The 17,646-nt window shown below is 39.6% G+C and overlaps 1 protein-coding gene across 1 annotated transcript; it reads right to left on the bottom strand.

Annotated features, from left to right (window-relative positions):
• Positions 1 to 4,515: 4,515 nt before the first annotated feature.
• LOC143884403 (peptidyl-prolyl cis-trans isomerase CYP38, chloroplastic-like) lies at positions 4,516 to 17,212 on the bottom strand. Its single transcript, XM_077387946.1, has 7 exons — positions 16,928 to 17,212; positions 15,811 to 16,101; positions 15,464 to 15,663; positions 5,500 to 5,735; positions 5,244 to 5,386; positions 5,107 to 5,178; positions 4,516 to 5,023 (listed from the first exon to the last, which is right to left on the bottom strand). The coding sequence occupies exons 1-7, from the start codon at positions 17,105 to 17,107 to the stop codon at positions 4,796 to 4,798; spliced, it is 1,350 nt and encodes a 449-aa protein (XP_077244061.1). The 5' UTR covers positions 17,108 to 17,212; the 3' UTR covers positions 4,516 to 4,795.
• Between the last annotated feature and the right edge of the window lie 434 nt (positions 17,213 to 17,646).

Here is a 17,646-nt window from a genome sequence, read left to right as displayed (position 1 = left end):
GGCCCGAATATATCACTTCCCTTATTTGTATTGTAAGAGGGGAAATGATTTTGATATTTGATCCGACAACATATATACTCTTAAAAAGTTTAAAAAGTGGGCTGCTGTTGGATCAGATATCAAGAGTGGATGCCCCACTAGTATACGTGCTTTTAGGGGGCATTGTATTGAAATCGGGATATTTTTGTAATTTTATTTAAAGAAATCGAGTAATTATGTCATTAAAATTGTTTTAAAAAAGGGATTTTTGCAAAAGAAGTCATCTACTTAAAGGATCTTCTAGTTTGACAATTTGCAAATGGAGTCGTCACATTTCAATCAAATTTGCACATCAAGTCTCGCCGTCAATTTGTGACCAAAATGCCCAGGGTGGATTGTGTTTTACTCCCAACAAGACTAGATTACCCTTATATGTGAAAAGACAATAGTTACCTTGTAAAAAGACCAAAATACCCATGACGGCCAATGACATCTGTTTAATCAAGGGTGTGCGAATATCATCTCCATATATACTAGCATTCTTGGCCAAAGTTATGTATGGCTGTAAAAAAAATGGGCCCAGCCCATCAAAACATGTGGTGTAAATTTTCGTGGGCCCTACCTTATAATGGGTGTGGGTGCCTACACATAAAAGCACGAGGCAAAATGGTAGGCCCCATCCAATGCATGAGTTTGAATTGAGTTGTGGGGCTCACCCTGTCAAAAAATATTATTCAGCATTACAGGTATTTTGGTCTTTTTCTTAGGTAATTTTCATCTTTTTACAAATAAGGATGTTTTGGTTTTTTTATGGATCCGAAAACAATTCAGCGTGGGTATTTTGGTCACAAATAAATGGCATGTCCTCATTTGCAAAATTCACTCAAATATAATGACTCTATTTGCAAATTGTCAAAGTAGAAGACCTTTTTTGCAAATAAAACAAACTAGAAGACTTCTTTTGCAAAAACTCATTTAAAGAATTCTTATTCACAAGAAACGGGTAAACGTCATAATATGATTACTACTTTTAGGATATTCCTGACACAGATGTGTCTTTATATAAAAGGACACTTTCCAAATTAAAATAAGGGCAGGTAAAAGTAGAGATTCGACCTCGGATGAAAAGAGAAGAGTTTTTCGATTTTTTTGAAAATTACGTGAGAATTACACCTCACATTTTTTTACTTTTTTGAACAAATGAACCCATTCAGCTCATATAATCTCAATCCTACCCCACCCTCCTTTATGCTTTTAGCAAAGGCACCCATTGAATCATATAATTGCAATCCTACCCCTCCTTTATGCTTTTAACAAAGGCACCCATTAAAGCCGTATAATTTCGATCTTACCCCCCTTCTTTATGGTTTTTTAATTAAAAAACTATAGGGTGATCTTAACCATCCGATTTAAGATAAGAGGAATTATGGAAACATCTATAGATTGGAGGGCTAGGATCAGCCTATGGAAATGATTTTTGGGGCACAACCTATGTATGTTGTGTTCCATCACATGGACGGTTTGGATCAACCTACGACGTGGTCCGTACCGTTCTTTGTCGGCCCGTGCATCCCACGGGTTTTTTACTAGTTATGAAAGAATCTGGTAAATGCCAGTTGTTGACTGAAGGAAAAATTACCAACGGGGGACATCACAATACGAAAATTGTGAAATGGGGACCTACTTTTGAAAATTTGTTAAAGAGGATTGATAACCACCTTTTGAGAGTTTGATAACCCCATTTCGTCCCTCTCTAACAATTTTTCAAAAGTGTGTTCCCCGTTGGATTCTGGTATTTTGATGTCCACCATTGGCAATTTTTCCTTTACGAGAGAACGAGGTAAAAGGCACTTGATGGGCCCAACCAACAAGTGGCCATAAGGAGGGTATATGTGTAAAAGATAGACCGTTGATCTTGTAGAACATCATGAGATGACCCATATGGTGTTTGTCTCATCCCGATGCATACGTAAGATAAAAGGACTACAAAAATCAATGGTTTAGCTTTTCTTGGTGGAATTCTAGACAAAGCTTGATTGATCAAGGCCCTAGGATAACCCGATCAAGTTGTTCTAAACAGATATTGGTTGAACTTATTGTTGCCATTCAGATCAATCAATCTGATCATATAAAGGAGGAAAAAGTGGGCCCCACAAGTGCCTTTTCAGAAGGAAGATAAACCATTCGTTTATGGGAAATGATATTCCTATTGTGCTGTTCTTTCTTTCGGCAACACCATTTTGTTGAGGTGAATATGGTGCGGTCAAAAGATGCCGAATACCATGCATGCTTTTTACAAAAAGCTGCCTCCCCCTATTCCCTCCAAAGCCGGAAAAGTGGCCAAATCAGATCTTTCTTTCTTAATCTTCCTCTCCTTAACTTCATTCTATAGGAGTCGAGCCAGTATTCACTTCCTCTAGCCCTTAGACTCGTGACGCTTAATGACTGAACTCGTCGTCGGTGTTATCGGTTTCGGTGGGGATGGGGGATATCATTTCCCTTCATTTATTTGTCTCTGCCATAGAATAAGCCATAAGGTTAAAAATGGGTATAAAATAATGGTAAGTCATACATAGGGTGCATGAAAATTTGAGAAATGATATATTGGCTTCTTTTTATTCCTTGTACCACCCCCTTCAAGTGTAAAATGGTAGTCATATATACACTAGAGAGGGGTGGCCCGGGGAGAAATGGGGTCGAATATATCACTTCCCTTTGGTCTACGAGCAATTTATTGTAGGCCCAGCAAATGAATGCGGTGAACCCACAAAATGGACAGCATTACCCTTTCAAAAGGTATCCCCTGGACTTTTGGTTAACTTTTCCTTCTCTGCATTTACTAATCAAAATATCCTTCTCTTAAAACACAAATTGTCAAATTCTTCAATATCCTCCTAAACAATTATATTAGTAGGCTACCATTTATGCACCCAAGAGAGTGACACACTAGCTAGCATTGGACTGGGTTGATTGTTCCCCATTTAAAAGTACTAATTAAGATCAGTACAGTTTAATTGGAGTGTGGTTATCATACCACATTTAATCTAATTCTTTAATTCAGATCATCACATAGGAAAACTGAATTGGATAAGGATCCACGCAATATGAAAGTATGGACATGTAAGAGGGTCCTAATTACACTTGCAAAAGCTTCATGCTTCTACTTAAAAGCGGCTGTAAAGATGCATTCATTGCAAACACACAAATACCTTGGTTGGTTCTTTGCTAGAGGCCTTCTTCCATGCAGTCTTACGACTGAAGAGTACAAATTGAACCAAAAACCATGTAAACAACATGCTGGCTGCAATTTTCATAGAAACTTATTTGTTGGATGCTCATCATCATTCAATTGATGATAGGTTTGGTTTGTGAGATAATTGAATCGATGTACAGTCGTCTGGTTAGATTACCCTGAGCTTGAGGGGGTGACAAACAGGGAGGAATGTTTTAGTACGACATAGTGTATTCTAATATAAATGGGCACAGCTAATAGGACACAAGCAAATATGTTGCTTCTTAATTGAATTGAAATTTATTGATTTTAATTATTGGGTTTTTTCAATCTAAATTTTTTAATTTCTCACAATTTAATTTTCATCTAAAATAACTATTATTCCGCGGTGCATCGGACGGTTGGTCCTACTAGCTCCTCTCTATAAGTGAACAAATTGGGGCTAGGTTCAACAAGCACTAAATGAGTGATCACACTAAAAAAAAGGCTACTGATATTGGCACTACCATGCTTTAATATATATTTTTTGAATGGTACCATGTTTTAATACTTGCACAAACTAAGCTTGTTTTTTCTTTTTTAATTGGCTTCTCATAACTTTTTGGGAACTGTAATAACCTTTGACAGCTGTTTAAATAATAAAAGACTCGAATTGTCTAAACATGGTAGTGCGGTAGTGCCAATATCAGTAGCTTAAAAATATGGAAGAAATCTCAAATTTTCACAAACAAGCAAAAGTACAAATAAAATGCACAAAAGAACAGAAAAGTTATCATATAAAACATATCTTATATACTCCTCAAATCAATCATAGAACCCATTTGAAATCTTTGCCAAACATTCCAAAGTAACCTTAGCCCTGAAAAGAGGTCCTAAAAGAATTCTTTCTTACCCTTATTTTAAAGTAAGCTGGCTTGAACCCACAACCTCCTGATGGATATTCCAACTGAGATGAAGGCTCGAGCCTATATTCCTTTTCACTTGAAATGCTAACAAGAACTAAGCACAAAAATGAATAAATTTCACCTAAAACTATTTTCTTTCCCATATTTTCACAACTAATCTTGACAATGAACTTTGAACTATTATTTGAGCAAGATGGTACTCATTGATGGACATGGAGACATATACAAATCATATGGTCCATTAAAAAAGAACTTTCAAAATAACACATGATTTTGTTTTTTTTTTTAATCAACATCAATCAACGACATCTAAGATATGATTTTGTTTTTTTTTTAAATAAACATCAATCAACGACATTCTATCTTATAATGCCTATGGAAATAAGTGTACCAAAAAAATAAGCCATTAAAAACAATTAACCATATAAAGATCAGCAATTACCAAACTTTCTCCATTGTGTAATAGACAGCTCATATGTACCACAACGCAAGGTTTCAAATTGAAGCAGCAAACTCTTCAATTGAATTTGCATTGAACAATAAACAACAAGAAACCACAATTTGACCCTCACAGACATCTAATACAAAGATTGTGTGAGCCTAGAGAAAATAAACAACAAGAAACCACAATTTGACGGTTTGACCCTCACAGACATCTAATACAAAGATTGTGTGAGCCTTACCCAGCAATCTTATAGCTTGGGTTGACAAGATTATCAAGGCCAGAGACAACTTGCATCGACTCTATAACATCTCCAACTTTTAGATCTGCTAGATAATCCTCATTCTGCACCACATATCCAAACACAGAATACCGCCCATCCAATATATTGGCATTACTTGGAGTCAGTTCACTTTCTTTCAAGAGCCAAAATATCTGGCTGGAAGCTGAATTATCCTCAAATTCCTGTCTCAAAGACAGCAAGAAAGGATATAACTAATCAGCACTTAAAGCAAACAAAAACCATCAGGGCAGTATCTGATTCTTACATCTCTGGCCATGGCCATTGTGCCGAATGCATTAAAAGGAAGCTTTGTTTGAGCTTTGTATCGACCCAGTTCCTGACATACAAAAGCTTTGATCAGATTCCATAAAATTGAGTAACGAGAAAAAAAAAGAGTCTTACTTCCAATGTTTCACCATAGACAGGTGTTTGGTCCCCAGCAGTCATGATTTCTAATGGTATTGTGCGGGTCTTTTCTGTACTAGGATCAATGAAACCCTCTGCAGGTCCCTCAGGATCTCCAGTTTGAACCACAAAGCCATCAGCTGCAGAAATACACGAAGAGTATTAGTTTTAATGGTATAAACATGTATGACGTGATTTGCAGTTTGCAAAGTACCCGTACAGGAAATTTTTAGGACTCGAGAGTCGAGACTACCTCTTTGGATCTCCATTCCATCATAGAAGTGCCTCTCCACCAGATCTACAAAGTTTCCCGCAGTTACTGGTGCGTTGTATCCATCCAGAACTATACGAAATACACAATTTTCTATGCTGGGGTTGTCCTTAACCTTAACCTTCATATCCACAGTTGCCCTCCCCTTCAAAAGAGGCATATTGCTATACTCTTCGGGCACTTCGTAAGGGAAACCATCCACCATATCCTCTTCAACACTGCAGAAACCCAATGTCCCAGGAAGATCTCAGCTGCAGTCAATGACAATGGTACATATGAGAAGTAAGAACACTTTCTTTTGAGAATGCAAACTGCCATTAGTTTTTTTTATAAGTTAACGTCAAATCTAAAAGTTGGTCCTCATAAAGGCAAGAGAGGTTTAATCATCACCCATTTTCTGATACCTAAGAACAATGAAGAGAATTCAGCTGTGGTAACTCAGCGTGCTTCTCATGCTTAACTAAGTTTGGATGGACTAGCAAAAGATACAAATTCCCATACCACAAACTCCTGGGTGCTACTGGCCAAGTAATCCATTTTTGAAGGAACATCAACAAGAAAAATATAACATTTTTTTTTTTGGGAATGGTATTAGAAGGACATTTTTGTTTGCATCTTCTAGCCGACTTTCTCCATTAATATCAGCCTAATAGAGGGCTCAAGGTAGCATTTTGTACAGAAACTCTTGAAAATTAATGAACAATTTTGGTCAAACATAACATAAGGCATTTCACTATTAATTGAGAAAAGTGGAGTGTATTAAGGAGCCAAGAATGAAAACCACACACCTATATATCCAGGACAGATTTTCATACACTAAACATCTAAAGATCAGTTACAGGAGAGGGAAATGGTAGGAGATTCCAGGGCGATCGGGACTCAAGAGGGCCTTAGAATTCTTTCCACCTTTCCACATGCATTCTTTTTGTAGTGAATGGAATTACAGGAATGTAATTAAGTGTAGCTTTCAAGGGCCAGCCTCCTCCTTAGCATCTTTCTCATATTTTTCATGAAATAATTTTCCTGTATCTTGTGTTTCAGGTATATGCTTCCCATCTTCACAGAGAAGAAAAACCGACACTCAACTACTTAGTTAAAAGTAGGGAGAAGCATGGAGATTTCTATTGGCGATTCTATTTCATGAGCGTTTTTCGCTTTGATTTTATGATGGTACTGTACTCCAGGATGTTCCACTGTTACATATTAATAAAATTTCCATGCAGTAAGTGTGGCCGCCACTAACCAACTGGATGATATTGATGAAACAGACGATAACAGCCAAAGATCTATGAACCAGTAAACCTCAGTACTCCGCATTGCACTCTAAAAATCCCCTAGACTAAACTAGTACATGTTTGGTGTGTTAACTGTACTCCTTCAGAAACAATCAAACAATTGGAATAACATGGCACAAACAATGCTGAATTGTGAAATCTCAGCTAAAAGCATAAAACCTCAGTAAGCATCAATCAGAAGATGTGACTAACAACAAAGCCACACAGATGGCACATCAAATCTCATTTACAGTTGAACTTTTAACTCCATCAACCAGCTTGAGGTAACTTTAGCTATACAATGGATATAAAATCATGCATGGTTCATACAACCAAGATGCACTTAAACATCTAATAAGCAAAATCATCTCATACTTCTTTGATTTTCTTTTTCTCACTTCTCACTTCCAGCTGTGGGGAAAGGACTAGTTATTCTATGACTAGCGAAACTTCCAACTTAATGCCACTGGACTAGACTCAAAAGATAATGTCGGTAACGGCCAGGCAATCACAAGACTTGCCCATAGCCCAAGATGGGGTTAGCTATGAAATCAACAGACATCATGCTTATTATTTTGACAATTACATCACTTGTAAATAGCTTTCCATTAAACACAAAACATATAACCAAGGTTTTAAATTTCGGTTTTGTTTTCGGTTGGCATGGAAATGGAAACATTTGGGTTTCGGTTGGAAATTTCGGTGGAAATCTTGTAAAATCACGGAAACGTATGGAAACATATGCAAATGATGAAGTATTGAAAAATGCTAGAATAAGCACAAATGCATACTTAGAAACCATAACATAAGTAAGAAAGCCATCCATAATCACTTAATCATACCGAACACCTTGTGACATGCGTTGACACACATATTTAGAACATTAAAGTCAATAAAGAAGTACAATATAATGAAATATAAGAAAGTACAATAACCAGTCTCCCCTCCAAGGACCCTAACTTTATGTCAATACCGCATAAAGTTATGAGGTATTATTTGCCATTAAAAAAAAGGGATTATTTGTCACATGCCGATCTAACATCCCATGCATAAGATATGGTTACATTGTTGTGCAGCACAATGATGTTGCTTACAAAATACCATTCTCTACATTAATGAAATGAAATGCCAAGTAAAATGGGTTAAAAAACATTTCCTCTTTCTGTGCATAGTCAGAGACACCTCATTTGTATGATGCTTAAATTTTGAAATTTGAAATTCTCATAACTCTTCACATAGAAATGAAAATTGGGTCCACCTTCGATTCAACTAAGATGGACCCACAAAGTATGTGTTGACAAAGATTAAAAATCTTAAATATTTTTCTATAGGGTTTTCCAGAAAAAATTCTAAGGAAAAACAGGAAAATCGTATTTTTTTTGAAATGATAATATATTTAAGAAGGCGGGCCGAGATGGACCACCAGAGATACAAAGATAATACATAATTAACAATAAAAACAAAAAACAGAAATGTAGACAACAAGACACCACACTCTTCTCACGGAGGAAGGAAATCAAACCACTCCAAACCCTCTTTGAGAACACCAGATCTAGCTAGGGAATCCGCCTCCCCATTTGCTTCTCGCCTAACATGCTTACAAACCATAGATGATTCTGCAATAAGATCATGAATTTCCTCAAAGAAACTTAAGAATCTCCACGGAGGATCCACTCTCCCCGATAACCAACCGATTACATTTGAAGAGTCTCCTTCCACAATTGCCCTGTCATAAGAATCAACAGATAAACGCTTTATCCCCTGATATGCAGCCCTTACTTTCGCTTCAGACGAATCAGTTATTCCAATTGGACCTGCAAAAGCCCACAAAACTCCCCCTCGGGAGTCCCTACAAAGCCCTCCGATCCCTGCTGGACCCGGATTCCCAAGAGAGGACCCATCAAAATTTAGAGAAATATAACCTTCAGGTGGGGCTTCCCATTTCTGACTTCTCTTCTCTCTTCTCAACCCTTCAGAGCACACAATGCTCCATCCCTCCCAAAGATCGAAAGTTGAGACGAAATTAAACATAGGGATGCTTTTTACCCAAAAAATAACTAACGCTATGATTTTATTATATAACCAATATGCTGACTTTGCCGATCCTTCGAATACTCTCGAGTTTCGTTCGTTCCAAATGACCCACCACACTGCTATCAAACATAACCTCCATAGCACTTTACCTTTTTTCTTCTAGGGCACAAACTCCCAACTCAAAAATAGATCTGCTATGGATTTGGGGAAGACCCAACAAATGCCAAACCTGACCAATATGAAATCCCAAATCGCCCTTGATACTTTGCAATGAATGAAGAGGTGGTCGATCGATTCCCCATCCTCCAGACAAAGCGAGCAATGATCCACCAAGCACATACCCCTTTTTCTTAGAAAATCAATGGTCTGAATCCTCCCATTACACACTGCTCAGCTGAAAAAAGAGACCGATGGGGGGCCCATAAACTTCCAAACAGCAGCACAACTCGGGAATCCAAAAGCAGGCATTAGATGAAAATAAAAAGATTTGACGGAAAAAAGGCCAGAAGAGTTCCAAATCCAGATCCGTTTGTCCACCCCTCTTCTTTTTATATAACATCCCTCAATGAGATGAAGCAACTGAGAGATATCCGGTAATTCTCGATCAAAAAAATTTCTTCTGAAACATGGGGACCAAACCACCTTATTGTGAATTCTCTCGAAGCACTCAGATACCTTCACTTCTTTGACCATGGCCACGGAAAACAACCCAGGTAAAGGTACAGCCAGAGGTTCGGCGGAACACCATGAATCCAACCAAAATTTGATACGATCTCCTATGTATACTTTAAACCGAATTCCCGCCTCAAATTTTTGCTTGAGACTCAAAATATTACGCCACAAGGTCCCTCCTTTCTTACCATACTTATCATCCGAACACCAATTACCATGTAAGAATCCATACTTGCTCCCTATAACTTTTACCCAAAGCGAAGATTGTTCCACACCAAAACGCCATAACCATTTACCCAAAAGAGCACGATTGAACTCTTTCAACCGCCGGATCCCCAGCCCTCCATTTTTTATAGGAACACAAACCTTTTCCCACTTTACTAGAAGGATTCCACCTTTCAAATTTGACCCACCCCACAAAAATCTTCTTTGAATCTTTTCAATTTTCGAAATTACACTCCCCGGACAGCTAAATAGTGACAGATAATATACGGGAATGTTCGCCAAAACTGCCTTGACTAACAATAATCGACCACCCTTAGACACAAGATTTCTTTTCCAGGTTTCCAACCTTCTTTCTATTCTTTCTACAATAGGAATCCAGAGCTCTTTTCTCGGCTTTCCAACCCCCAAAGGGAGCCCAAGATACGATGAAGGTAAAGTCTCCAACCTGCATCCCATCACCTTTGCAAAATCTATAGCTACTGATAAAGGAATATTCATAGCAAACAAACTGGATTTCTGAAAATTTGATCGTTGCCCGGTAATCAACTCATAGCATCTAATCAAAGCCTTCAGATTTAAAATCTTCACTCTATCATGGGCACTGAACAAAATGGTATCATCAGCAAATTGTAAGAGCGACACTTCAACTCTATCCCGACCAATGATAAAGCCCTCCAACAGCCCCTTACTGCTTCCTTTTACCATCAACCGATTGAGGGTCTCCGTAATAATTACAAAAAGAAAGGGAGAGAGAGGATCCCCTTGCCTTAACCCTCTGGAGGACTTAAAGAAACCTTTTGGCGACCCATTTACCAGGACAGAAAACCATGCCGATGAAATGCATTACCTCATCCAACCTCGCCATCGGTTTCCAAAACCCATTCTCCCTAGCAGATAATCCAGACACTCCCAATCCACTCTATCATAGGCTTTCTCCATGTCTAGCTTACATATCACTCCCCCGAAACCACTTCTTGAATATGATTCAATGACTTCATTCGCAATTAAAGAACAATCCAAGATTTGCCTCTTACTAACAAAAGCACTCTGACTATCTGAGATTATCAATGGGAGCACAACTTGAATCCTGTCAGCTAACACCTTGGCCAACACCTTGTACAAGCATCCAACCAGACTGATTGGACGAAAATCAGACACCCTGGATGCCCCTCTAACTTTGGGAATTAGGGTTATAAAGGTAGCCCCTGTGATCCTATCCAGACCCAAACCTTCATAGAACTCCTTGAAGAACCGAAGGATATCCCATTTAACAGCCGGCCAACAAGATTGGAAGAAAGCTAGGCAGAAACCATCCGGACCAGGAGCTTTGTCTTTGGGAATCGAGAACAAAACTTTCGCAATTTCCTCTTCCGCAAAAGGTTGTTCCAAACTCGCACTGTCTTCCAGATTTAAACTATTGAACTCCACTCCCTCAGTAATAGGACGTAAACTTCCTTCTAAAGCATATAACTTAGCATAAAATTCAACAATAGCCGAGGAAACCTCTTCCTTAGAATTCAGCATAATTCCATTCACAGAAATAGACTCGATTCTATTTGATCTTCTTCTAGCACTAGCCATCGCGTGAAAGTATCCTGTATTCTTATCTCCCTCCTTCAACCATTTCACCCTTGATTTTTGTTTCCAAGAAATCTCTTCCTGCAACAGCAACCCTTTGTGTTCTTGCTTGAGTTTTCCCAACTCTTCCCATTCGACCTCTGAGCTTAACCCACATTCCTCCAAAGCTAACAGTTCTTTTAAACGGTTTTCCAACCACACCTTCCTACCTTGATTCAGATGATGTTGATCCTTAACCCAGTCTTTTAGTTTATGCTTTACAAATCTAAGTTTTTTCCCAATTACCACATCTGCAGGACCCTCCACATTACACGACGACCACCAATTACCCAATCACTCCTCCATATTTGGATATTTAAGCCAAGCCAATTCGAACCTAAAAGGAGGAGGTCCCCAAGACTCTAGACGCGGATCCAGAAGGAGAGGGCAATGATCCGAGACCAAATGCACCAGAGCTCTAGAATAACTCTCAGGGACCAAAACCATTCACTCGGCACTGACAAGGAATCTATCCAGCCTACTTCTGCAAGGGCCTCTAGACCAAGTAAAAGAAGCTCCCGACATAGATATATCAAGAAGTTCAAATTTTGCAATGAACTCCGCAAACGCTTTTATGTTTAAGTTAGATCTCTCACAGCCCATTCGTTCTCCCGCTTCTTTAACCTCATTGAAGTCCCCTCTAATACACCAAGGAATGGACCAAAATTCCCTAACCTTCTCCAATTCTTCCCAAAACAGACTTTTTTCCGCTCTAAGAACCGGTCCATAAACCCCTGAAAACAACCACAGCGAATTGTCCTCCTTTTTTAAAACCACCGACAAAGAGAACCTACCCCTCCAGACGTCCTGAAGTCTCCAGACATTTTCATTCCATGTTACTAAAATCCCACCCGAGGCTCCAGATGATCCCACAAAAGAAAAGTCCCAGCCCGCTGGCACTCCCAAACCTAGCACAACAGTTCGATTTACAACCTCCATTTTTGTTTCCTGTAAGCAAATAAGATCCGGTTTTAGCTTTCGAACCAACTCCTTCACGTGAATTCGCTTCTCCTAATGATTCAGGCCGTTTACATTCCATGAAAGGATTTTCATAACGCACCAGATTTTGTTGATCGCTTCCCCCTGCTACCACTAGGAGTTCTTCTCGCCTGATCCACAGACTCCCGTCCAATGCCACTTCTCGCAAATATTTTAAATCGATTTTTAACTTCTGTAATTCTCTATCTTTCCTTCTTTAAGACGCTCCGGCCCCTTTGTCGTCCCCCTTGCGTAAAGACTCCTTGATCACTGAATCTCTCATCTCAGCTGCTTGAATTTCAGAAATAAAGTCTTCCTCCGACCCGGCATAAACCACACCCAGATCCTTACTAACCCCCAGAATATGACCAACATAATCATCACTTTCCTCAATTAATTTGCCCCCTCCCGGATCACCCGGAGAAACTTCAACTATTTCCAAAGAAGCCCTCATGGATCTCAACCCCTTACCTAATATATCAGGAATAACTTCCTTTGCGAAAACTTCCGAAACAAGAAAGGTTTTCCTTTGACATATCTTCTTCGGACTAGGATATCTTGGAGATTTTTTCTTTGATCATTTTCCGACAACCTGCAACGTCGGATTATCACAAGGACGAGGCAAACAGCTGTTTGATTCTAAGGATACGTTAGCAAAGGAAGGCAACCGAAAATGCTCCAGCTCAGAATTACCACGACTGATCACTCTGATAACCACAGCTCGCTTCCCTGATTTCTGAATAGCCCGAAAACCGACGAACCCCTCGATCACTAAGCTCAGAGCTCCACAACGCATACAAAAGCTCGAACCATCCTGGTGAGTCTGATCACCAACCTTTTGAAGTATTTCCTTATCCTCACCACGACCCCCTTGGGATCTGCTCCCGGTGATACTCCTTTCTTCCTCTGAGATGTTCTCATCCTCCAGATCCACATCGAAGTTAAGATGAGAAGCAACTTCAGCCAGAGCAGCTCTCGAAACACCAGCCGCCGAGCTCCAACCTACAGAAATACGCTCCAGTCTCATAGTTCTGACTTTCAATGAGGACGACGAGTGAGTAAAAGATAAACAATCCCCTCCTTCAACTTCCAGGAAATCCCGACTGAAACTGAGAGATTCTAATCGAGCTTTCTCCAAACTTGCATAGCTATCAGGAGAGTCTGATTCTGACCAATCTTTAATGTTACTTTTTAAACCAAGCCCATTACGACTGGACCCACCAAGCCCATCTTCACATAAATGGGTCTCAGCCCAGAAACCAGATTCTGCAACAGGTGGTAAAAAACCCATATCCCTTGTCTCTCGAGAAAAGGGAACGAGATCCGGATCCTGATGATAAGACGTCATTGAGATGTGAGAAGGACTTGGAGAGAGAGCTTTAATAATATCGAAAAAGCTGTTCACATGACAGGTAGGGCCCACTGAGTCAGAATAAACAGAACTCCCTCCACAAACGCTTCGCCACCTGTAACCTACAGGAGATAGACCATTTTGAAATTCAAAACTTCCGCCATGTGTCTCTGCGCTATCTTGCACCCCATGCAGCGTATGATAGCCCATATTTCTATCATGAGCCAACTTTTCCACCGGAACCGACTCAGCACTGGTAATCTTTGCTCCGATCACAAGCTCCTCCTCCTCCCCCGAAACCCTTCGGACAGGAGAGCTCGCATTCTCCGAGAGACTCCTCACAAGATTCTCATCACCAACTACACCCTCACTACTATAGCTAAGCTCTTCAGGATCCATCCTCCCTTTTTCCTCCTCCTTCGAAGCTCGCACCCATCGGATGGCTCCATCCAGAGAAATTTGGATAGCCATCTCCTTTCCTAAACTTCCTACAACAGAAATTCGCACCCGAGCAATGGAGTAACCCTGTCCAGCTTCACAGGATTTACCCATTTCCACCACTTTACCGACCTTTTCCCCAATCCGACGGAAATTCTCCTCACACCACGCCTGAGGTGGCACTCCTTCGATGCTCCACCAACCGATACGCCCCTCAGAGCCGAACTTCTGATCCCATAATGAATGCTCCATAAATGGTGAGTTTATTGCATTAATCCAGACATTCATGAGCTTATGTCTATCCACCCCCACCTGTGAAGAAATCAGAATCTCCAGCTCTGCAATTTTATACAAAATAACTTCACAGTTAATACTCTTCCTACTTCTCAACCACCGTTCCATACCCTTTAAGTCCCCTAGCCACCTAGGAGAAACTCTACCCCAAATCCCTAACTCAGCATTACTAATAGACCGTAAGGGAACTACTTTCAGATTGAAGCTCACTCCTTCAGAAATCTGAGGATCAAAAGGCTGACCTCTCAATACAAAGGGACGCTCTGCCAGGATTGCCTCCACGTTTTTGCTCTCCTTCTCCTGACCTCCTTCCTGGGCGGCCCTAGGCTGGAAAGGGAGAAAATTATAACCAACTTGGACCAAATTTTCTTACACTCCCAACAGATCTTTCTTTTTTGGAAATTCCTAAAACCACATCTACAACATCTCCAATCTCCCAAACGGCCCTCCGAACGACACCTGGAAACCCTAGCAACGCGTTTGACCCACTTGTTCTCCACAATAACCCAAGATTTTTCGACATATTCACCTCCTAAGGGAATTTTATTAGGGCCTCTCGCCACCCCAGAAGAGACCCCTCTATACCTTCCGGGTACTAACTCTGTCACCCTTCCCTCGACCATTCTTCTTAGATCAGAAAGATAACCACCCACCCCACAAAATAGGAAAATCGTATTTCTTTGATTAAAACCATCTTTGTCTTTTCTACCATTTTGGTCGAATTTTGGGAATTTCGGATGAAATTTTGAAATTTCGATGGAAATAATGATGTAGAATGAATCCATTGAGATTTCGTTTACGTGGGGATGGAAATGAAAACATTTCCGTCGTTGCGAGTCGGTTTTGGTGAAAATTTAAAACCATGCATATCACTTGCTATAAGTTCATGATGCATGGAGGGCCATGTAGCTAGCTCCCCAATGTAGGGGAATATGCAATCTATGTGATAGAAAAAACTACTCACGAAATGTAAACATCTGCATCAAATTCGAAGGTGCAATAATCAAGAAGATAAAGCTCTACATACTACTTCATGTTGAGGACCTGAAAGCTTATATCTCACCCTCCCACATATTCAAGAAGATCCTTCTGTTTTTGTGCAACTGCATCCCTATTCCTTTCCTCAACAATTCGTTGAAGCTCCTCCAGTCCAACAGCTAGCTTATCAAGCAATTCCTTCCCATGCTCTTTCTTTGATTCGGCAACACCCGACAGAATTAAAGTCTTCCCCTGTTTGAGTGCACGAGACGCCTGCCTCACATTCTAGCATTCGCAAATAGATAAGAACAAGTCAAAGATAAGTGGCCCAAGTTATCAACATTCAGTGAATTCAGAAAATTGAACAAGATCATCGGTGTGAAATGGGTTCCCCAGTATTTCCAAGAAATGGGTTTGTTTGAATTCACTTACTCTCTCAACTGAATCCAATGCCTTGACACCAGCCACCTTGAGACTTTCTGTGATATCTTCAAGAGGCTTTTGAACCTCCCGGATAGCTTTATTGTCAATAGGCAGCGCATATCTCAACAATGCACCTGGATCCTTAATGGGTGGCCCAGAGATCAACACAGACAGATCAGGCAATACAGGCGCAACAGGAGATGCATATGCAGACCAACCCAATGTTGGCACCCCTGTAACCAATCCAATCGCCAATGCTATAGAAAAGGCACATTCCCTTAAGCAAAATGAGTTCCCTTTCTGCTCGATGATACAAATTAATTATTAAAAAGGAGATTTCAGTAATGTCAATATGTCACTACAAAACGTGGCCATAGTATGAAGTAAGAAACCATTTAAAATGGAGTAAGAAAAACATAAAAAAATAATATATTCTATAAAGAGTTAATCAATTTAAACTATTACTGTATTCTCAAAGCGAATTCAATAGAAGGAAAAAAAAAGGAATTCAGGATCTAAATAAAAATAAGTTCATTTTAAAGAGAAAATTTCAAATATTCAGTCATCTTACTGAAAAGGGCCAAATCCCATCAGATAAAAAGTTAAAAGAAAAGAAACATGTAAAAAAATTCGCAGAGAATCACAACAATGTGAACTATTTTTGCATTTTTCAAGGCAACTCAATCAAGAAATTCCAAAAAAAGAAAGAAAGAAAGAAAAGAAAGTAATTTTCTTATTAAATTTCTATGAAATCCTATGTCAGCTGAAAGATACTAATGCGATCCAAGATACACTAACGTGAATCATTTCCTATTTTCAAAGTAAATTCAATATTTAAAATAAAAAGGAATTCCAAAACTACATGATAAGAACTTTATTTCACAGGAGAAATTTCAAATTTTCAGCCATCTTAATAAAAAGCTCAATCCCATCAAATAAAACTAAAAAACAAATAGTGAAAAAAAAAAAAAAAAAAAAATTCTCAGAGAATCACAACAGTGCGAACTTCATTTAAAAGAAATCCCAAACAACACATTAACAAAGATTATCTATTTAAATTCCTACGAAATCATGATTAGCCGACCGAAAGAAGAAAGAAGAGAGATAATCAAGCAATTGGAGATACCTCTTTCTGGCCAACAGAAAAGCGAGAAAATTTCGCAGAAGGAGAACGGAATCCGATGCGACGAATCCATGAAGCAGTGTGATGGATTTCGTAACAGCTGCTTTTGGGAGAGATGGAGGGGATGTTGCGTCTGAGGGTAGAAGGAGAAGAGCAGTATCTGTAGGAGAGAAGGCCTGCCATGGAAGTTAGGGACTGAAGAAGAGCATTGGAGTTTGAAGAAGAGAAAAGGAAGTAAAATTGGGGTTTTGGAGTTGAAGTGAGAGATAAGGCTATGAATCGGGTACGATTACGTAGTCTTTGTGCCGCAAATTTTGGATAAGGGTACTCAATAGGGTGCAACTCGGGTCGCGTGGGGTCGGTTTGAGACCAACCCGAACACGACCGGAGAAACCATTTGGTCGACCCGAACCTGACAAGGTTCAACCCGACCCGATCTGATGAACCCTTTCTGCCAACCTCAACCCGACCCAGCCTGAAATTTTGGCCTCAATTTCGATCGAAATCCGGTGAAAAGATAAGAACATTATTTTATTCGACACCAAATTTCGGCTGAAATTTCAGTAACATATTAAATTAATTAAAACACAGGTTTTTGCGTGAAATTTCAGAATTTTGGATGGAATTTAGGAAAAAACAAAATTTCGAACGAAATAAATACCGTTTCAGGTATGTGCTGTTGCAGTGTTGGTCCCAACCAAAATCCGAAATTTCGGATTTCA

The sequence above is a fragment of the Tasmannia lanceolata genome, unplaced genomic scaffold (assembly GCF_043159265.1).
Source record: "Tasmannia lanceolata isolate RefF3 unplaced genomic scaffold, GAP_Taslan_0.1 ptg000008l, whole genome shotgun sequence".
NCBI lineage: Eukaryota > Viridiplantae > Streptophyta > Magnoliopsida > Canellales > Winteraceae > Tasmannia > Tasmannia lanceolata.
This window is presented reverse-complemented; position numbering and strand designations above follow the sequence as displayed.